We start from the raw sequence: 22212 nt of genomic DNA, 5'->3' as shown, positions 1-22212 counted from the left end.
CGCTCCCGCTCCTCCCGTCGCCCCCTTCCTTTCTCCCCTGTTCACCGCGGCCGCGCCACCCTGCCATCCGCGGTCGGGTCGTCGTCGTCGAATGGGTCGCGCTGCCATTGCCTCCTCCGCTGGCTGTCAGGGCACCGCTGCCGAAGCACAACGGGGCGCTCCATCGGAGCCCGTGGGGTCGCTCCTCCGCCGGCCGTCGAGGACCCGCGATCTCTGGCGCTCGCCAGGCCGCTCCTCCGTGGCGTCGGGGCTGCTCCTCAACCCCCTCGGGCACCACCACCGCCGACGCGTCCTGCGGAGGCCACGCACGCCATTGCCACTCGTGGGGCCACGCCACCGCATGCCAGGCTAGGCGGCGCCACGATGTTGCCAGTAGGGCTGCAATGCTGGCCACGGGAGCGCCGCACCGCAGGCCAGGCCAGGCCGCGCTAGTGGTGGAGAAACCCAGCACTCCCTCTCCCTTCTCGTGGGCTCCGATCGAAGAACTCCTCCAATGTACACTGACGCATGGGTCCCACAATACAGGGGTATAATAGACAATGCACATAAAAATATCATGTTCCTAGAGCTGGAGTCCTCTCATTTGCCAAACAGGTGCCACGGCTCCATGTTTCCGTGAATTTAGTGGAGTGGAGCTGAAGGAAGGTGGAGTTGGTGAAGTGAAGCTGTTTTTTCTGAAGCGGAGCAGTTCCAAACATACTCTTAATTAATCGAGCTTACTTGGACTGCAGGAGGCAAGCTACCAAAGTGAGCCGAGCCTCCTGTCTCTAAACGCCGCATGCGTCGGCGCCCATCCATCCACTGCTGCGCACAGTTGGGCACGCTCAAGGCATGAATTTTGTCACCTATCCACGATCTGAGCCTGATCGCTTATGACCGCTCCTCATGCATGCGTCGGCGCCCATCCATTCCTAACGGGGTGTTTGGATCCCCATGCTAAATTTTAGTCCCTGTCACATTGAATGTTTGGACACTAATTAGGAGTATTAAACATAGGCTAATTACAAAACCAATTTCACAACCCCTAGACTAAATCGCGAGACGAATCTATTAAGCCTTCATTAATGATGGACTAATTAGGCTTAATAGATTCGTCTAGGCTTAATAGATTCGTCTCGCGATTTAGCCTAGGGGTTCTGCAATTAGTTTTGTAATTAGCTCATGCTTAGTCCTCCTAATTAGTATCTGAATATCCGATGCGACACAGATTAAACTTTAGCTCCAGATCCAAACACCCCTTTATTCGACTTCCAGTCTTCCATCATAGAAGACAAATGAACCAAGCCACAGGACGAGCAGGAGGTTGCAACAGGGAAGATGATGACTAAGGGGTTGTTTGGATACGAGGTGTTAAACTTTAACAGTGTCACATCGGATGTTCGGATGCTAATTAGAAGAACTAAATATGAGCTAATTATAAAACTAATTGCAGAACCCTGTGCTAATTCACGAGACGAATCTATTAAGCCTAATTAATCCATCATTAGCAAATGGTTACTGTAGCACCACATTGTCAAATCATGGACTAATTAGGCTTAATAGATTCGTCTCGCGAATTACACTCCATCTATGCAATTAGTTTTATAATTAGCCTAGGTTTAATACTCTTAATTAGCATCCAAACATCCGATGTGACGGGTGTTAAACTTTAATACTTGGTTGCCAAACAGGCCCTAAAGGCTAGTAGCACAGATAGCAAGGAGGGACCATCGGAATGAGCAGCAGCAACCTCAGTTCTATATATTTTTATGATCAGCACGTACTCCTTGATCTGCTTCAATTTGTATACAAGGTTAAAACATGCTGTGGCGCCTTGACCTTTCTTTGGCGAACAAACATTCGGTGGCAAGAGAGGCCCCTTTGCCTTAATGAAATGAACGACATCCCAATGTTTTTTGAACATTATTGAAACTTCAAATCGAATAGGCCATCGAAAAATATCACCAAACACAAGAGTTTGATGCCCAGCCGATCCAAGAGGAATACTCTAGAAATGTCAATTTTGCAAGCCATTTTACATCCATCACTTATCACAAGAATAATACTGTCGTAAGCATCTCTAGCCAGGTTCATGGTCACAGGAGATCTATCTTCCAAATCATCAGCTACTAATTATGCCTTGGCCCTTGGCGTATAAAGAATTCCTGATGCTTACTGACATGCGGTGTACACCAGAGCTTTAATTTACTAAATTACTTGCATTTGTGACGCGAAAAAGAGTTGCAGGGTGGGGACGAACGATTATGCCAAACTTACGTTTCGCGCCAGCTTCTTATGGACGCCGCTCGGCTCGAGTGGAGCGGGTCCGCTCTGGACCTCTGGTGGCATGAGGCGCTGCGGCTCGGCATGGACTCTCTCTGGTTCCACGTCATCCGTCAAAATAATTTTACTCCAGTCAAACTTGTGTCCACATCAGCAAAACAGGGTACAAAACCACTTAGGGGTTAATTTAACCTAGTATTAATAACTCGTACAAAACCACTTAGGGGTTAATTTAACCTAGTATTAATAGGTGGAGTTAGGGGGTGGGATAAACAAAATGAATAGGTGAAGGGAGTAAAATGGACTTTTTCCTTTACGATTAGGGCACAATATTACAATTCCTTCAAAAAAAATTTGCAACTATCTAGATAGGGACAATGCAGACTCAAAATTACAGATAATGCAAAAACGAAAAACCCACAATCGTGCCATATGCATGCCTCCTATTCTTGAACGGTTTCAAGTTGCACATCTAAACAGCAGATCGCCACAAGATCTCCGAGACAGCAGCATTTTAAATAAGTCGCTTCAAGCTGGCATAACAAGAACAGCACATATGAAACCACCACGGGCACAGGCGTATCACTCTACATCAATATTGGGGAAAAAACAATTTTATTGTTACCGAACTTTGTTCACCTCTTTCCCTGGTTCGATCCAAATAGGTCCAAGAGGAATGAACAGGGTGAAACCAATAATCGATGGCAAAACGCCACACCATCTGAGATGAGCATCCGCATTTCTTACAAACCATATATGTAAAAAAAACCCTAAAAAACCATATCCATTTAATCTTTATTAAGCACCCAGTCTCTACATTTACAAGCTTGGCGGCCAGCAGAGAACCTTATACCTGTGCTATGATACATCTTACTAGCAGGGCAAGATCAGGAACTTTACAAAGAAGTCACGTTTTCAGGAACAGCTAAGGCATAATATTTCTGTAAGATGATAGTTTCCTCTCTAAGCCATGGGCATCTTCAACACCACCAAAATAACACCACCCACTGTGCAAACATGCTGAACGCTTCTGGAGAACAAAGTGAGCATGTACATCTGGAGCTGCGATCATCTCGACTGCACCACTCTATAATGAAGAATTAAGTCTTCCGGCTTCTTCCAAATATATGTTCTCACTGTAGCCAAACTCATCTCTGGCGATAGAACCTGCTTCATACAGTACACTTTAGCGCAACAGCACAAAACAGACTGTGCAGCAAATTTCTTTGGAACAAAGCCACAAATATAAATCAAAACATCACTCTACCCCATCAGTTGCGGAGAACCTATCATTACAACACCTTTATGTAGGTAGAACAGGAAGGGAGAACATGAATTTTTGAAGATAAGGTAAAATTGGCTGCAAATAAATTTTTACATTGCCTATCATATATGATATGCAAGAAGAAAATTCCAGGAAGATCTCTATGATTTATGAGGTCAAACTGGAAAGATGTTTTTTATGAGTATGTGGCAGAATTTACTGAAAAACTAAGGATTTTGACAAGTGCGTGATGTGGATTCTGCTCAAAGGTGCATCTGTATACAGGGTTAAAAACATGGGAAGCTAAAAGCCTAAAAGTAATACCATAATCATAGGAATCTATTGATGGGGAGAGTGAAGAAAACTGGAAAATATCTTGGGCTATTGTCCAAAACATTCATGGAAATCCTCTACAGGTGACAAAACAATCTTGTTAAATATTTTGTGCAATATCTTTCTGCAGAAACAGGTCTCCCATTTGTTCTTAATGTAGGTAAAACGGACATCTAAATATAGAATGCAATGACTATATTTAGAAAAAACTTGCCTGGTTATTGCACAATATCTCTACACATGGCTTTAGTTTTTGCCATGCCTTTAGTCCAATCCGCGAAGAACTATCTAGCGCTGAGAGCTGCGATTGACCAGAACTCAATCCCATAGCAAATGTGCTGTCAGAGCCTCCGTCCAATGGTTTTTCAAGAACGAGTTTCTCGACCACATAATTAGCTACCTGTACCACGAAAGGGAATATACTGTAAACTTTGAGAGTAACAAGGTAGCTTATAAAATGGGGAAAAATATTTCATAATGATAATAATAAATTACTCCATAAATACAGGGTCCTGAAGTATTTGAATGATTCAAATATTGCTATTTCAAGGTTGCATGCAAATGTATACAGTTAGCTGTTTTAACGGAAACATGCAAACATGGTAGTAAGCTATTTTGACGTCGCAAATGCATGCATGCAAAACATATTGGACTATTGACACACAATGGACTCTCCACACACAGAGCTGATTCTTCCATTCACCGCCAACAACAGCCTCTATTGTTCATCGTGTATTGGGGGATTCACCATTTTACAACATCTTGCATTTGCTGTGGATCAATGATGTTGAGAACATCTTACTTTGTGAATCCGCAATATCCGTGGAGCACTCAGCTTGCCTTGAGTTATGTTCGGTGCTGGTGATCCCTCAGCAGGATGCAAATAAAAGCCGCATCTGCATTGAACAAAGGAAAGAAACATCAGGAACAAAATAACACCATGAAAGCCATAGTAACCTAGGGTGCACCCTCTATCACATTAACATAGCAGAGAGCATCATCCAAAAATCTTCATTTGCTCATATCTTCCTCCTTTTTTTAAAGCATATCTTCCTCCTTTCCAGTAAGAAATAAATAAGACCCATGGATGCTAATGCATGTGTGTGTGCAAACATCTCAGTAGCTCCCCGTAAATAACACATAGTCACAGCATGGAAATACTATGAAAGCACCCCACAAGTGGAATTGTTCCAAAGACATCGTACCATAAAGGACTTTAGAATCACGGCAACTTAAATTTAGAAAGGGAAGGTGCTATTATATTCCAAGTTAATCTATCTCCAGCGGAAAACAAGGTTTCAGATATATCAGGGGGTGTATCATCTGAGGATAAGAGGGAATTGAAATGAGCACTTACTTTGTATTCTCCTTTGGATAACGATTGTGCGTGACACAGTCAACACACCACCATGGGAGATCACCCTCAGTTCCATCCAAATCAGTAATTCTCTTTCTCCAGGGCCCTCCACTAGAACCTTCCGTGATAATTGACGGAGGCGAAACCGTGGAAAACTCAAATGACGGAAGCACATGAGTTGCATGGTTTTCGGTCCCATCATCCACCTCGGATCTTGACCGCGGTGAGTCTTTTGAAGGAAGATCCTTCCCTGATGAACTATCACCATTCGACAAGCTATGTGAACCAGACTTCTGTTTTCTTTTACTCCAATGAACTAGCAAACCACGAAGGGTCTCCTGAGCCAAATTAATCTGCACAATTTAGGGGGAAGAATTCAGAAGATGAGTTTGGTGACTTTGGTCTAGTCAGTATCTCACTTCACTTGACAGCAGGTAGCAGCAATCAGATTTTGCAAAAAAAATGCACTCTATGGAAATATATGTTGCTGTACAAACCTTAAGGTCTTCTTGTGCTCCAGAAACATTTAGGTCAACCGCATATATTTCTGCAGAAAAGCATTGTGGAGTATCCAGGTGTACAGACAAGCATCCCAATCGAGCATCCATGGTGAACCAGGCAGGTATGCTTACCTAATAATCATTTAGCAAAAATTACACAGTAATAGGTGGCTAATTTTAGCATAATATAGAAATCATGGCATTCCAGTAATACCATCTCAAACAACTCTTTTTTCTTATCTTCAAAAGAAACCTGCATAATCAAAATGAAGGAGTTAAATATTCTAATAAAATCCCATCAGTTCAGAAGGCATCAAGTAAGAAATGGTGCGCTTACAAAACGGGATACAAATAGGCAATGCTAATAACTAACATGCATGTATAGATCTTTGAGGGAACAATCATCCAAGAAATTAAGAAGAAACAAAAACCTTGCCAAAGTCTTCAATAACAGCTCCCCGGGTAATCTCCCACAGCTTGACAGAACCAGCAGTATCCTGCAGAAAAGGAAATGGGTGCATACACCATGATGCCACTCCTTGCAGTTGAATTAACAACAGGACACGTAAAAGAAATTTTGAAATCACCTTTGTCAGTACATGCCTCCTATTATTCATTATCTCATGCTGAATTATTGCTGGAACTCCTGGGATAACCAAAGATGGTTCTTTGTATACAGGCACCTGAAGTAGAACAGACCACGAGTATTTAGTAATTACCATCAGTTAACAATTTGCTGGCAGGAAAGAATTGAATGGGTAAAACAGCTGTTCATCAGGCAGTAAAATATTAAATAAAGGGATAGCAGAATGAAGGGATTGAAATAGTTTTGGCAGCATCTGGCAGAATGTATGGACAGTATCCATGTAGGGAAAGAAGACTAAAAATAAAACTGTTAAATCACCAGAATACTACACCCAAAAAAAAAGGAGACTTAGTGGGCCACTTGGGAAAGATCTCAAGCTTAAGCTTATTACGTTTCTCCTACAGAACTTATTAGATCATACTCAATTAAGACTTCCAAAATTTAGCTTAAAAAACAAGTTAACTTCTATGTTTGTAATTACGGTGTCAACTATGCGCAAAAGAAACCAAAATTCTGAATACTCCCTAACTATTAAACAAAGCTACTTTACAATGTCCCAGCAGAAACACAAAATGCTTGTGATATAAGAAATATAATTTGACAAAAGAAGACAACTCTCATGCTTACAGGTGCTGATCCCTCTAAAGAAGCTCTTGCCCTTGAGAATGACAAATTCCCAGCTAAGAATGAGCCACCCTTTTCGAAGACCTTTTGGGGTGTGTGTCCTTCAGCTGGCCATCCATAAACAGAAGAATCGGTTGTTGCAACCCATATTGTGTCATCTTGCAGAGACAGCTGTAGAATAGGGTATTCATTTGTGCAGAGTAAGACACTCTCTCTTGTTGACAAATCTGTCAGGTATACCTGCAATACAATGAATACATGAAAGTTCAGATCAAAGAAGCAAAGTGGCTATTCAATACATGCAAGATAATTAACTCACAGATTGGTCTCTTCCACCACTGTAGACATGACCAAATGAAGGAGTGCTTGCAAGTGCCCAAACTGAATCAGTATGCACAGCATAAGAATGGACACAACGCTGCTGTCCTAGATCCCATAGTCTGCAAAGCATATAGAATACCTAAGATGTCAAAACTCAACACAGAATTTATGTCAAGCACATGACAGGGGGGATGGATGGGGTGTTGGAGCTGTGTATTTACCTTATCATCGAATCAGATGATCCTGATAGACAATACCTGAAAAAATTGTTAGAAAAAAAGATTAATTGGTCATTTAATGAAAGCAGACATGACGTAACAGCTCTCAAAATCCCCAGGCCAAAATGAGAGACAAATCCATATTACGACCTTTTTTGGTAGTCATAGCCGAAATCAGCAATTTGACCATCGAAAAAAAAACACATTCAGGTTAAATGTTTAGGCAGCTGTCTCCCGGTCAACCATCGCCATCACGGCCATAATGTGTCACATAAGTCATTCCCACATCAAGCCATTTACGATAACATGAAAATAGATTACATGGCACATTACTCCACTCGGATGGTTAACTGATGCATTGACTCTGCAAACTAATGTCACTATTGGCATTAGTTTGTTGATCTAAACATTTAAGTTCCTCATTTGAACTGATTAATGAAATTATATAGTTGGTGCTTGAGTGCTGACTGACACAACAGAATGTTTCTGGAGTAAACATTATCTGATTCAGACAACACCATAGCTCATAGTAACTATATGAAATCAATGTCAAATGTGAAAGGGGTAAATGATACATTGACGTATAAATCTAAACCATTGTAGGGAAAGGTATGTATAATTCAGTTTCAGCATATCTAACACCACAATAGAAGCTCATTTGCACTATATGCATTGCACAATAAAATTGCGGACCAGGCACACATTTTTAAAAAAAAAGAATAATAGCACCATGCCATGCCATCATCAATAATCTGCTCTTTCATGCACATAATGTAATAGAACCAGTGAACAGTTAACAAAGCAATCCAAGTATTAGCATAGCAAACAACCAGGAAACACAAATGTCTTGGCATTACAACAGATGCAAACTCATACGCACTTATCGCGGGAACTCAAACGTCACTGATGCATTATCATGCATAACATTTAGGATGGAAATGGAATTAAGATGAAAGAGGGTGTGTAAAGAAATGTGAAGTTCAATTTTTAAGTGATGATGTCAACAGCATAGCCTAGATGAATTTAGAAGAGCTCATTTGATAATGCTAGGCACAAACCTTCCTGTAGAATCAAGAAGCAAGGTCCTGATATTGTCTGTGTGCCCCCTCAATTTCATCTTTTTTGAACCTGTCCTGGGATCCCACACTCGAACAACCTGCATAAATTAAAAATATAAGGATTTTAGATGAGGTCTTTTAGAAAATAGTCTACAGATACTGAAAGTTGACTGGTCTCCTAATCACAAAGAAAAATTACATACATGTTCCCAAAGATGAGGAGTGCAATACCTTTTCAGTGCCACCAGAGACAAGAAGGGTTCCTGTATCATTCATAGCCAGTGCATAAACTGAATCTTTGTGACCTTTGGCGGCAATTGGACTGTACCCATGTGATTGTCCATTAGAGGAAGCAATGTTACTACTAGAATTTACATTGCACAGAGTTGTCAAAGCAGGTCCGGAGTTTCCATTAGGAACTTCATCCTCTTTTGCATCCGCAGATTTGGCTACAGGAGCAAGAGCAGCATCAAGGTCCCAAATGAAGACCTCACCACCAAGACCACCAGAGGCGACAATGTTACTCTACAATACAGAGGCGCACAAAAAAAACTGTAAAAACAAAAACAACAAGAAGCTAAAAGTCCCATAGAAAAGAATAAGCATGGATTACATTCTTCTCAGCAGCAGCAAGACAAATCACATAATCAGAATGCTGGCGGAGAGTCCTGGTACAGGCACCATCAGAGAAGCAATTCCACACCTGTGAAGATGGAAATTAGAAGACATGCACACCCAGCATACAGAATTTAAGAAGAAAAGTATTACACAACAAACCTTCAGGGTGGTGTCTGAGGAACAGGAAACAAGCTTCTCACCAACTATGATAGCATCATTAACCTGCACAATAATGAATGGCTTAAAACAACATAAAACACTGAACAGTACTACCATTCCGCTTTACAAACAGAAATTAAGTGTTATAGTTTCAAACTTCTCAAGCACATATATCTACATCCACTGCCACCATTCCCAAACTTCTAGGCATATGTCGACATAGCGAATTAATAATTCTAAAACATATAACCACTCTTCTTTCCAGCTAATGTTGTTTTTTTTTCCAAAAAAAGCAACAAAGGACCTAGCAAATATGCCAAATATAACAGAATTTAGGTCATCCTTTGACATTAGACTCTGTGTCAGCTTTTCTCCAATATAACCGCCCAATGTTTACAAACGGCACAAGAATGTTCCAATTTAAACACTACAGTTCACAAAAAAGAAAAAAGGCAGAAGAAGTGACAGAAAATGACGGAAACCAACTTGAATGTATCAATTTAACTGTTTCTTAATAAAACGTACTTGAAATGCAAATCATAATGGTCCAAATAGTAAGAATCGATTTATGTTAAAATTTATGGATACTAGAACGAATGTACTAGCCTTAAAATGTATAGGCATAAGAATTGATGTAATACATCTAATTCACAGGGATCATTTGAATTTTTTTAAGCAACATAACTAAGAACTATAAACATAATGGTAATTTCTAAAAGGAAAAACAGCTTGAATAAAAAAAGTAAAAAGGCATACCCAATCGACATGTGACTCAAAAGTTGCTGAGAAACTTGCATCCCCATTATTTAATTCCCATCGTTTCAAGGTACCATCTCGACTCCCGCTAAAAAGATAATCACTTGTACTATTTGCAGAACCATTTAGATAAGCCAAGCAGTTAATCCCTGCACAATGCTGAAAAGCAGAATGAAATGTATCAGCAGGACCTAGTAGTGGAACATGGATTGTTCCAAGTCTATGGATCTGAAGAAACAAAATCAAAATATCTGCCATCAATGGCTATTTTTATGTACAGCATACCTTTTTAGCATCAGCATCATTTAGCACATACGTGAAGCGCTTCTCCTTTCTCGGTCGAGTCGAGCCGGCCGTGTTACCAGCACTCCCAACACGATGCATTGAAGGAAGCTATCCAAACTAGGGGCAACTAAACCTACAAACTAGAGATAAACATTTCATAAGGGCACTGAGATCACAAAATAGACAGTATGCTAGTAACGTTCAAACCAGCACAAGCAGAAATAACTTTTTTCAAGTATCTGTTTGGCAAAATTGTGCCTGGAAAAGGTCTGACATCTAGTAGGATCACACCTGTTAAACCGCCCCTCACGTGGAACAAGGGCAATTCGGAAATCAAAATAACGGATGCGAACCACTCCAGACCTCCAATATCAATAAAGACACTTGATGCAGAAATGGAATGTTTCCTAAAGTCGATCAACTGAAAACTTAAAATATGACGCATGTAGCCAAACAAACCAGAAAAACCTATGGAAAGGGCACAATCTGTTCAATAAACGGTTCAATGCAAAAGGTCAAAATCTAAGTCTGCGCCCAAATACTGCCACTTACAACAAGAATCAGGGCAAAATAGAACGATGGCTGCACCGCTAGCTCCCACTTCCGCCCAATTAGCGAGCCCAACACTATCGAATCAACCTCGGCACCAATCAACTCATTAATCAGTACTGCAGCGGTTCAAAACAGTGGAGATAGACCCGATCAGCTGTTAGGTCCGCTGAGGCTACTGCGAGACGGGGGCAAGGTTGGACTAAGTAGCGTGACCACGGCATGCACTACGCAGCAAGCAATCGATCGTCACCTGGGATCGGGCGACGGGCGGCGATCGGCGGCGCGCCGGCGTCGGGATGCGTCCGCGGCCAGTGTGGAGCGGGGGGCGCAGATCTAGGGTTTAAGGCGCCGCGGCGCGGCCGTGGCGCCCGGAGGAAAGCAGCGGGAGAGGCGTAGTGGACGGCAGCAAAGCCGGCGGGCGCGTGAGGTTGGTGAAGTGAGGCGGCTGCAGCGGCGGCAGACGCGGTGGGAGTTGCCGCGGCGAGGGGCGGACGCGACGGGGCAGAGGATGACCGGGGAGGAGGAGGAGCCGAGGAAGGCAGGTGGGTGTCGTGTAGTTGGCTATGACGGGGTGGGCCGGGCCGAACCGGGTCTCAGGACGTTGAGTGACGTCACTTCACGGTCCTGGCTGAAATTGAGCTTATCTGGGCTGGGCTGAGCTGAATGGATTGGACGCTTGCGCTTACGGCATGGGCTGCAAATTGCAGCCTGCAATTCGCGCAGGAAATCGCAGAATCGAGTGGCGATTTGCTTTTTTCGCTCATCTCCACTCCACTGATTCCACTATGAACACTCAAGTTAACAAATACACATGTACTGGGGGGTCAAAACAAAAAAAATACAAATAGACGTATCAACTGAAAGCAATCACATGAAAAATTATTTTCCAGTGATATGATCGTATCTGTTGACTGAATTAACACGTCAGCAGCAATTGCCTCAAGCCGATCTGTTTCCAGTTACTCCCTCTATTTCAAATTACTATTCGTTTTGACTTTTCTATATTCATAGTTTTTCTATGCACCTAGATATATATTATATCTAGATACGTAGTAAAAGTCATATAACTAGAAAAATCAAAACGAATAGTGATTTGGAATGGAGGGAATAGGTTAGTTTAATCTCTGACATCGTGGAGCAGGAGCTCAGGTAAAGCAAGAGAAGAAGCAGGTTGCACGACAATGAGAGGCAATTAATTCGTTGGCTCCAGGAGGATTACAGACAGATGGCAATTAAGTACATGCATATTTTAGTTTGTTTTCGATGGATTTGATTTTATTGCAGTGGAAGATGAAAGCACAACTTTTTTTAAAAAAATGTAGTATTATTTTAATGAAAAATGCGAAAATGGTTGCCCGCAAATTGCAATAAACCTAGTTTGATCAGTGACGTCAATGGTCCGCTGTATATGGTAGCTACAGGCTGCAGCAGTGCTTGAACAGTTTGGAGCAGTTCATGTTAGTCCGACACCGAGGCCAACACGATGGTGGATCATCAGGGGAACGGAACCGAGGCCTTTCCCTTTTTTTTTAATTTCCTTCCCCGTTGTTTTCGCGAGGTTTGGATCGTCTATCAATCTCGACACCCGTGATGTCGCCGGCAAACATCGGCGGGAAACGCACGCTGGCGCGGCGGGTCTTGAATGTCCCGAGCAAGAGGAGCAAGCACGACAGCCCCGTGATCGCGCCTTCCGCCGCCGCCGCCGCATCCGCCTCCGAGGTCGATGCCGCCGCGTCGTCGTCGTCCCCCTGGGCTTCGTTGCACGAGGACCTCGTCCGCCTCGTGGAGTGGCGCGTGCTGGCCGGCGACTTCGTGGACTACGTCCGCCTCCGCGCGGCGTGCCAGCACTGGCGGTCCAGCACGGCGTGCCCTCGCGGCCGCGGCGTGCTCGACCGGCGCTTCCACCCGGGGCACTGGATGCTGCTGCCGGAGGGCTTCCGCCTGTACCCGGGCCACACGAGGCTGCGCGGGCGGGTCCGCTTCTTCAACCTCCGCACGGGCGCCTTCGCCAGCGTCGCCGTCCCGATCTTCAAGGACCACTACGCCATGGACTCGGTCGACGGGCTCCTCCTGCTGCAGCGGGACCACGACATGGCCGTCCGCCTCCTCCACCCCTTCACCGGCGACGTCGTCGAGCTCCCGTCGCTCGCCACGCTCCTGGCGCAGCTGAGAGCGCTCTTCCACCCCGTCGAGGTGGCCCTCATGAAAGAGAAAGAATGCTTGTTATGCATCCTCAGGAAAGTCTGCGCCGCCATCAGTTTGAGCCCCGACGACGACGGAGTGGTCACCGTCATGCTCGCTCTTACTAACCCCATGGCGCCGCGCGTGGCCTTTCGCTACCTCCGAGGACCAGCAGTGGACTCTCGCAAGCTGGGCAGCACGGCAACGGAGAGTGGGAATCTTGTCACTGCAAGGCAAGCTATACTTCCTCACAACTCGGTTGCATTTTCTGGTGGTCGAACCACCCCAGCATGTGGGGAAGAAAGGGAAGCCCTCATCTGAGCCATCTTCTCCGACGCCGTCGTCGTCTCCGCCGCCGCCGAAGTTGATTGCCGCCTGCCCACTGGACAAGATCCGACCCCCAGTGTTTCTGGCAGAATGTGACTCGGAGATCCTGTTGGTTGGCCGCACTGGTAAAACAAGGAAGCATATTCTGATGTACCGGCTCGCTGACATTATCCAGGGGAGGTTCGTCCCGGTGAAATCCATAGGAGGCGCATCCAACCATTGCCCCCGACTCTGTTGTTTGCCTGCATCGCTCGTTCAAGGATCTTGGTCAGTACCATCTCAGAAGTGGGACATGGTCGGTAGCTACCGATGGCCCTTTCTTGCGTGGGCCCGTACCGTCTCCATTCACCCTCATCCACCATATCTACACCTGTCGCGATCGTTACTACTGGTGAGTGTCCTAACACTGTGTTTTCCTACTGTATGTAGTGTGGTTTAATTATATGTTCCCTGGTAACATTTTGGTAACTTAGTGGTAAATGACTTGGTTTATGGCTTCATCATAGGAACAAAGGCCAAATGTACTGCCCAGGATCGAATCCCAAGTGGGGGGGCAAGTCCAGGTGGCGTTTCGGTGTGAGTCTTACAATATCTCGTTTATCTTCTTGTATGCCTTGGGCTCAGCCTAACATATTACTCTCTCATGTTCTTGATTTCCAAATCGATGATCATAGCTTTGTAGCAATTGATTTTAAACAGTAGAGAGAGGCTCTTTGTTTTCTCTCCTTATTTTTTTTAAAAAAAAGATACTCGCTTATGCGATTTTTCTTGTTATCTTGAGTGAAAATTATTGCAGATTGAAAAGATAATTGGCCCTTTCTATTTAGACGCTACTACTCGCTAATTGCTATCACATTCTTCCTTAGTATGTTGCCTGCCATTGCATTGCTGCTTGTATAGCCAGCTTTCTTCTAAATTATTGTTCTACAGCTTTCTTCTGAACTATCGTTCTACTTATTCCTTCACTAGGGCTGAACGCTGAAGGACTGTGGATGTGGATTTCCTCTGCATCTTTCACCAGAATGAACAGAATTCAACTACGATGTCTTCATTTATGTACTGAACTTTATCTTGCTGTCATCTTGTGCAGTATTATGCTACTGTGATATACCTATGTTTGTGTCTCGGTTTCTTGAATAAACTTTTGTTCTTCCAAAAAATTAACTTCTGTTTCCTGACTTTCTGTCATCGGTTCTTACTCGCCTATGGTGCTTCTTTCACCTGAGAAAGAACATAACTATCGTCACAGAAAGATTATTATTCTCGGCTTCATTGTGTTTTATTACTGGGGTTTGTTATTACGTTAACGATGTGCAAGATGAGTACATCATGCAGGATGTGGATTGCCGTGGGTGGTGTCTGGTATTGACTTTGAAACTGAGCTTTGGCGCGTCTTTTTTATTATTATTATTTTCAAGTTTCAAAAGAAAAACAAGACCAAAGTACAGAATCGAGTTGTCCGAACATAAGTTTTAACCTTTGCTTGGTGCCTACCAGGCAGCAACCTCCCAGTGAGTATGCTGGAATGTTCCGAATCTTTAGGAAAAAAAGGGGAACTGAATTTGACACTGAAAGCAATCGATGCCCAATGTGCTACAGAGTTACAGACTAGATGAGCATGGTGACGATCGTACCTCCTTGTTCAAGTATGCAATAGCTACTTGGCAGTAACTGCTAAGAGCAAATCAGACCAGCGCGTTGTCTGTGGCAGCACTGCAACCACGAAAGGAAGTGGCATGCCGCATTGTAAATGAATTGGCAATTAGGCCGGTGACAACTTCACGGATGATTTGTATGGTGTTCGTGCAGGCGAATCCGCAAAACCTGCAAGTGCCAGAGGAGGCTTTCTTTCATGTTCAGAAAACGGAACACAAGCTGCTGAATTTCTTGACTTGTTTCGGAAGATTAGAGAGGCGAAGGTTCAAGGCCCGGCAAAGAAATGGCAGCGATGAAGCGAAGGGAACCATGGAAAACAGCGTGGATGGTGCTCACACGAGTTGAGCTGGAGCGTGGAGATCTGAACAGATGCTTGCAGTCTGAAAATCAGCTGTACGTGCTATATATGCAGCAAACTAGTAGCAATCACACGAAAATTCCGTTTCATACTAGACACCAGGCGTCAGTTACTGACTGAAGGGGCACACACCACACGGCTACACTACTCCACACAACACCACGTCGAGGAGCCGGCCGGCGGCTCACCCGCGTTGCTGCTGCTGCCGCCGCCTCCTCGCCGCGGCCACCGCGAGCGCGAGCAGGATCAGCGCGGGGGCGACCACCATTCCCAGCCCGAGGCCTCGGCGCCTCCCTCGCCGCGGCCGCCGCCCTCCTCTCCTGCCACGCCTCCTCCTGCCGTCCTCAGCACCTCCAGGGTCGTCCTTGTCAGAATTGCCATCCTCGCTGCCTGAAGGAGATTCTGGTGGGGTCGCTGGTTTTGGTGGCTCGACCGGCGGCTCTTGCGCCGGTTCTTCCACTGGCTCTTGGACCGGCGTCTCTTCCACTGCGGGTTCTTCCACTGGCTCTTGGACCGGCGTCTCGTCTGCGGGTTCTTCCACTGGCTCTTGGACCGGCGTCTCTTCCACTGCGGGTTCTTCCACTGGCTCTTGGACCGGCGTCTCTTCCACTGCGGGTTCTTCCACTGGCTCTTGGACCGGCGTCTCTTCCACTGCGGGTTCTTCGGCAGGCGGCTTCGGCACCGGTTCTTCGGCAGGCGGCTCAACCTGTGCCGGCTCTTCGGCCGGCGGCTCTTGCACAGGTTCCTCGGCGGGTGGCTTTGGCTCCTCGGGTTCCAGCGCAGCGGGCGGCTCGGGCTTGGTCTCCACGTCGCACTGGATGTCCACCGGCGGGTTCGGCACGTCGGCCGGCGGCTCCGGCTCGCGGTGCGGCGGCCCGAGCACTTCGATCGGCGTCTCCACCAGCGGCTCCGGCTCCGCCTGCTCGAACACGACGTCGCACTCGATGTCCACCACGCGCGGCTCGGCCTCGACCTCGACCGGCGTCTCCACGGGCACGTCGCGATCCTCCTCCACCTCCACCGGCGTCTCCACTGGAACGTCGCGATCCTCCTCCACCTCAACAGGAGTCTCCACCGGAACGTTGCGGTCCTCCTCTACCTCCACGGACGTCTCCACCGCCACGTCCGTGACCACCGGCACCGGAGTCTCCACCGCCACATCAGTCACCACCGGCACCTCCGTAACCACCGGCACGTCGCGCGGCGGCTCCGGCTCTTCCTCCTCCGACTCGACGTCGACCCAATCCTCATGCTCCAAATCGAGGCTGGACGCCTCATCGCCGAGCTCCAGCTCCATCTCGACGTCGACATCACTGTCGCTTTCCGCGCTGGGCGACGACGACTCGCACTCGCAGCCGTCGCTCTCCACGTCGAGCCGCGCCTCCTCGTCCTCGTCCCCGCCGCCATCCGTCGGATCCGGCCACAGCTTGGGCATGATGATGACGAGCAGCCCGTCGTCCTCCTCGAAGCCGACGGTGATCCGGCCCACGTCCACGCCCGGCGGCACGTCGAACGCGCGGCGGAACCCGTCGACCACCTGCCGGTGCGCCACCCGCACCCTCGCCGCCGCCGCCTCCACCGAGAACGCATCCTTCCTCGCGCACGCGACGGCGACCTCCGTGCCGCCCGTTCCGACGCGGACCTCGACCTCATCCTTGGCGTAGCCTGCACGCGCACGCAACAACCGCCCGTTCACTCTCTTCACTGCTAGCGCACGCCGATGGAAACGGGTGGAGAGATCGATCCGTGCGTACCAGGGAGGTGGGCGAGGACGAGGAAGGCGGCGTCGGTCTCGGAGGTGGCGAAGGCGAAGTCCTCGCCGGGTGCGGGCGGGCAGGTGACTTGCACACCGAGGTCGAGGTCCATGTCCATGGCGCCCGCCTGGCCTGCAGCGGCACGAACGATCTGCCATGCGTGTGGGTGGATTCTTGTGGGTTAAACCTCTCGTGTCGTGTCCGGGGACCAAGATGTGAGCGCCGCGTCTTGAGCGTGGATGTGGGCGGCGGGCGGGGTTGCCTTTGGTAGCACGGATGCATTCCTCTCCGGGGTGGGTTTGGAAGAGATGCTTCGGCCGGCGGCGGAAAGGAGATTGAGGAGATCAGGAGAAGGCAGACTTCATCCGCACGCACATGGAAAGGGTTCATATTTGAATTGAGTCATAACAAAATACATCTGCTCATTTCTTGATTTAGATCAGGTTCAGTTCCATGCTTCAAATTGGTCATAGCGAACATGCATGGAGGCAAAAATCAACATAACAACTTATACAAAATATGAGGGTTCAAAATTAAATTCCATTCGATTATGGTATTGGATGCTCAAATAATGTTACCTATCATGTTGTGTAATGGTAAGTACTACTATAGTACTATGTTCGCAATCATATAGTCTTCCTCCAGAAGAGAGGTTGACATATGGCCCCTCCTGCTGCAAAATGACGAGCTCTACTATGCAAGTGTGTGTAATCCAGCCCGTGCAAATTGTTTTACGTCTCAGTTAATCAAGAGCTGATATAGAATCTTGGGGTTTGGTAGACGCGTTTCTTCTCTGCGAAGATGCATAAGCGCAGAAGCTTCAAGAAGGACAGAGCAAGACCGGAGAGAATATCTCTGACTGGTGCTGTGGTTCATGGAGAATCTGGAGATCAGAGGAGCAAGCTGGATGGCTAAGCTGAGACGTCCAAGGATTCCAATTTGCTTATCTTCAGTAAGCTAGCTGGACTTTCTCGTTTCTCCTGATCGTCGCCGGTCTGATTTCAGCTCGCTCCACGGCCACACAAAGGGCCTTTTTTATCTTTTGTTGCGTTGGTAGTGCTAGTCGGCCCACGGGCCACAACTTTTCTCTATTCATGCATTTCTTTCTTTCTTTCTTTCTTTCATTATTACGACTTGGCTTTTAATTTATGCATCTCATTTTCTAAAAATCCAAAAAAAAATCTGAAAACGCACACCATAATTGGTCATGGAAGGAAATTTTGTAGCATCCTTTGCATGAACAAAAAAGGTTGAAAGTTACATACTTAAAAAAGCAAATGCGCACTCCCCTCTGCGTGCTTTCGCATAGCAGCGACGCACCGATCAAGCAATGTTCAACAAATCATAGCCGATGCAGAGCAGAGCCCCGGCAGAGGACGCGTTGCCTGTCGACAGGAATATGCCACAGGTCAGGGGCTCCAGCCGGCAGTTGTGCGAGGTCGAGTTTGCGCGGCAGCACTCGATGGAGAGTGGAGATGATTTTCGGTGGGTGGGAGTAATCCGCCTTAACTTTCTGGTCCTAATGCAAATGCTACGTTTTGTGACATGTCACAAGGAATCAGGTTGAGTATATTTACATGAACACACAGCACGCCAAGACGCCAGCAACGACTGACAGAGCACGTAACGCACACATCGCATGCTGGACGAGCCGCCTGCCTCACTGCGCCTGCCGCCGGCTCCTGGCGGCGGCCACGAGCAGGATCACCACAGGGACAGCCACCATGCCCAGCGGGAAGCCGTGGCGCCTCCCTCGCCGAGGTGGCCGCCGCCGCGCTCTCCGGTCTCGCCTCCTCCTGGCACCGTCGCCCGTGTTCCAGTCGTCTCCGGTGCCACCCGATGACCCACCGTCAGATTCGTAGTGTGGAGGATCCTCTTGTGCGAGTGCGAGTGCGACTGTCGGTGTCGGAGCAGGCGGCGGCGGCGGTGCCGGCGGAGCGACCTGCGGGGGCGCTGGTTCTGGAACTGATGGCTCAACCGGTGGCGTCTCTTGCACCGGTTCTTGGCTGGGTGGTTCTTCAGCTGGCGGCTCAACCGGTGGCGTCTCTTGCACTCGTTCTTCGGCGGGTAGTTCTTGCACAGGTTCGTCAGCTGGTGGATCAACCTGTGGCGGCTCTTGCACGTGATCAATCACCGGCGGCTTCGGCTCTTCGTGTTCTTGCGTGATGGCCGCCGGAGCCGCCTCGACCGGCGGGTCATGGCGCTGGGGCACCAACTCCATGTCGCACACACAGAGAATCGCTGTCGACATCATGTCTTGTGTTCACTATAGAGGTAGCAAGCTGCTTGCCTTTGTCTGCACGGATGTGCATTTGTCTCCGCGGTGGGTTTGCAAGAGATGCTCCTATGATTCTATGAATAAGTATCATAGACAGTGGGGCTCGTTACATATACATTACATGGAACCCAAGAAAAATTGTGTAATGCTGCCTCTAGATAATATAAGTTCGGATTCGTGTATACTGCTCAAAGTTTTGCAGTTCAACTACATGTATCCTTCTAGCTCAAATTTCGCTACTAAGTTTATCCGAACCAACTAGTATACAAGGTTTAGCCTAATGCTTTTTAATTTAAAAAATCGGAGGGGGACAGTAGAACCGGCATGCTGAAAATCAGACAAAAAAACCAAATCAAGTTTTCCAAAAAAGGGGAATTTTGACTGAACAATTTTTTTTACTGATATGCATCTTTAATGTGGGCAACCGATAAAACCATAAGTCCATAACATGTAAAGATGTATATCAGTAAAATTTGTAAACACTGGCACGTGTGTCATTTCAAATTGCAATGGAAAACATAACATGAAACTCTAAAGACACACAATTACCAAGAGGAAAACAATAGAAAACTTAAGAAACAAAAATGAATGGAAAGGTACCAAGAGGTTAGCATGAGAGGTGTTTATAATTGATGCCTCGTGTATCTAATTTTGGTGCCTAAAGTAAACTCAACTTATTATTTTTGAACATTTACAAAGACCGTAACAGAAGGCAGGTTTTGCTTGCCTGCTAGGAAAATAGATCGGTTTCTAGGTCACATGTTTTAGTGAGACATCAACCTATGTAAACATGCAATGTGTGTTCTTGAAAACAAATATGTAAAAAATCCTCAAACTTCTTCTACTCAACCTGTTACATTTATCCGGTAAGATTGTGATATATCTGACGGACATAATTAACCAAATAGATGAACATGACAGGTCACACGAGAAAATAGTCAAATATGTTTGAGGAATAGAATATATCATATGAAGTTTTATGTCGCGACTTGGGGACTTTCTCATTTGTCACGGCTTGGCAGCAAAACAACAAATCTTTTGCAGGCGGCAGTTGAACGGACAAAAGGAACTAGCAAACATCTTTGCAGGCTACTCTGAATATTCAGAAACTGCCATAGCAAACAGAGTACCGAGACATCTCAATAGGCAGATCAGAAGAGACATCATGCAAGCGTAACCGCACTAGGCAGATCAGAAGAGACATCGTTAAATATATGACGTTTAGTACAAATTAGTTAGCTTTTTTAATGGGACGGCAAAAATTTTGCCGTAATTTTTATTAGGCCTGTACAACAGCCACTACTCCATCTACTACCCTCCGAACAACTGGCTACGGTGAAAAACAAACAAGCAAACTATACAACTGAAAACCTTGGAAAGAAAGCAAAAAACTACGCTACGACTTTGGCGGTGCCGCCGATCTCTCTACAACTTGGAAAAGTTGGACATCTCCTTGATTAGAAATGCCACTTCTAGAGGTTGTTTGGCAACTTATTGGAATGTTCGTCGGTTGTGCTCTTTCCAAATGTTCCACCAAAAGTATAGAATGAGACCATCAAAGAATGATTTTTTGTCCTTCTCAACTTGACACCGGCCTTCTTCCATCAGCTGTATATTGAGTTTGACGAGGTATTGGACAGCAGCCTCCGGAGATCGAACCAGCGAGATGCTCGACTACCAATTTGTTGATCCTTGTGTAGCAATGCCGAATTGCTAGGCATCTTCTCTAATTAAGTATGCTACCTCTTCAGTTGATTTGGATTCATGATTAAAAGTTCTCCTATTTCTTTCCTTCCATATGTTGCACCAAAAATAAATGATGAGGCCATCAAAGGCCGATCACGATTGCTTATCCACTTTTGCTCTGCATTTCTTCCACCATCCATTTACCGAGGGGGTTGAATCACTCGCTGGTAGGCCTTGCAGGCTGTACCACGTTGTGAGCTGGGACCAAACTGTCTTAGTGTACGGGCAATCTTTGCAAAGGTGTATTAGTGTTTCGGCTTCGGAGTTACATAACTTGCATTGGGGGTTATGCGGCCAGCCTCTTTTTGCCGGATTGTTAGCTGTGAGAATCTTCTTGTGTAGCAGGATCCATGCGAAGAATCGACGCCTGGGTTCGGTCTTTACCTTCCATATTGGGCATATGTTTCGTGTCTTTGTCCTGCCTTGAAATCACTCTTTGTTGTGTATTCTCCTGTTTGTGTCCATCTCCATGTGATTTGGTCATCAGCCTCCGGGTCACGTTCCAGTAACTGGATTTCCTCCCATAGATTGATATATTCACGAATTTCATCTTCGATTGCTAGCGGGCAAACCTACACGATCCAGAAATTGTTTCGTAATGCTTGTTCTACGGTGAAATTTTTTCTTCTTAATTTAATGAAAAATGATGGAGCCAAATTTTTTGGTGCTCTCCCATCGAGCCAGCTAGAATGCCAGAAATTCATCCTAGCTCCTTTGCCCACCTTGAGTATCGTTGACGCATGGAATAGATCTTTATCCATCTTGTCGCGGGGTCTCTTGTCCCGCGCATGGTTTATCGTTGTTTCTCCACTGGAACCAATACCATCTCATTCTGAGTGCCCTCGCCAGTCTTTCTAGGTCTAGTATCCGAGCCCTCCAAGGTCTTTAGGTGTACATACTGTCGGCCAATTGATTAGACAATGTCCTCCGTTCACTTTCTTCGGTTCCTCTCCTTTCCATCGGAAGCTTCTTCTTAGTCGATCTATTTGCTTGATGAGCCACTTGTGGGTAGGGAAAAC

The 22212-nt window shown here is 46.3% G+C and overlaps 3 protein-coding genes across 5 annotated transcripts; all 3 read right to left on the bottom strand.

Annotated features, from left to right (window-relative positions):
* Positions 1 to 2860: 2860 nt before the first annotated feature.
* Positions 2861 to 11435, bottom strand: LOC101774938 (WD repeat-containing protein 48). 3 transcript variants are annotated; one of them, XM_004977247.3, is made up of 18 exons: positions 11144 to 11435; positions 10342 to 10481; positions 10057 to 10215; positions 9301 to 9363; positions 9137 to 9226; positions 8755 to 9048; positions 8524 to 8621; positions 7469 to 7504; positions 7246 to 7366; positions 6930 to 7166; positions 6304 to 6399; positions 6148 to 6213; positions 5931 to 5969; positions 5714 to 5848; positions 5217 to 5569; positions 4662 to 4755; positions 4074 to 4259; positions 2861 to 3429 (listed from the first exon to the last, which is right to left on the bottom strand). In XM_004977247.3, exons 2-18 carry the CDS (start codon positions 10438 to 10440, stop codon positions 3331 to 3333), a joined length of 2265 nt encoding a protein of 754 aa, XP_004977304.1. In that variant the 5' UTR covers positions 10441 to 10481; positions 11144 to 11435; the 3' UTR covers positions 2861 to 3330. The 3 variants fall into 3 exon arrangements, with proteins under 3 accessions (XP_004977304.1, XP_004977305.1, XP_004977306.1); XM_004977248.3 differs by having other exon boundaries at positions 10342 to 10474; XM_004977249.4 differs by lacking the exon at positions 11144 to 11435 and adding an exon at positions 10894 to 11015.
* Positions 11436 to 15499: 4064 nt separating this feature from the next.
* Positions 15500 to 17582, bottom strand: LOC101774548 (fibrous sheath CABYR-binding protein-like). Its single transcript, XM_004977246.3, has 2 exons — positions 17170 to 17582; positions 15500 to 17080 (listed from the first exon to the last, which is right to left on the bottom strand). Exons 1-2 carry the CDS (start codon positions 17285 to 17287, stop codon positions 15600 to 15602), a joined length of 1599 nt encoding a protein of 532 aa, XP_004977303.1. The 5' UTR covers positions 17288 to 17582; the 3' UTR covers positions 15500 to 15599.
* Positions 17583 to 18829: 1247 nt separating this feature from the next.
* Positions 18830 to 19390, bottom strand: LOC105914798 (early nodulin-75-like). The gene has a single exon (XM_012847514.1). The coding sequence runs from the start codon at positions 19388 to 19390 to the stop codon at positions 18830 to 18832; it is 561 nt and encodes a 186-aa protein (XP_012702968.1).
* Between the last annotated feature and the right edge of the window lie 2822 nt (positions 19391 to 22212).

This window comes from Setaria italica, chromosome VII, assembly GCF_000263155.2.
Source record: "Setaria italica strain Yugu1 chromosome VII, Setaria_italica_v2.0, whole genome shotgun sequence".
Classification (NCBI taxonomy): domain Eukaryota; kingdom Viridiplantae; phylum Streptophyta; class Magnoliopsida; order Poales; family Poaceae; genus Setaria; species Setaria italica.
The sequence above is the reverse complement of the archived record's forward strand: the minus strand, read 5'-3'. Positions and strand labels throughout refer to the sequence as shown.

What these genes read in the sequence shown, in the direction of transcription:
- LOC101774938 (XM_004977247.3), bottom strand. Translation starts at nt 10,440, where the DNA reads ATGCATCGTGTTGGGAGTGCTGGTAACACGGCCGGCTCGACTCGACCG. An exon ending in TTGAGTCACATGTCGATTGG is followed by an intron (nt 9,364 to 10,056) that starts GTATGCCTTTTT and finishes ATTATTGTGCAG; the next exon opens with GTTAATGATGCTATCATAGT. An exon ending in TTGCTGCTGCTGAGAAGAAT is followed by an intron (nt 9,049 to 9,136) that starts GTAATCCATGCT and finishes TCTGTATTGTAG; the next exon opens with AGTAACATTGTCGCCTCTGG.
- LOC101774548 (XM_004977246.3), bottom strand. Translation starts at nt 17,287, where the DNA reads ATGGACATGGACCTCGACCTCGGTGTGCAAGTCACCTGCCCGCCCGCA. An exon ending in CGTCCTCGCCCACCTCCCTG is followed by an intron (nt 17,081 to 17,169) that starts GTACGCACGGAT and finishes GTGCGCGTGCAG; the next exon opens with GCTACGCCAAGGATGAGGTC.
- LOC105914798 (XM_012847514.1), bottom strand. Translation starts at nt 19,390, where the DNA reads ATGGAGTTGGTGCCCCAGCGCCATGACCCGCCGGTCGAGGCGGCTCCG.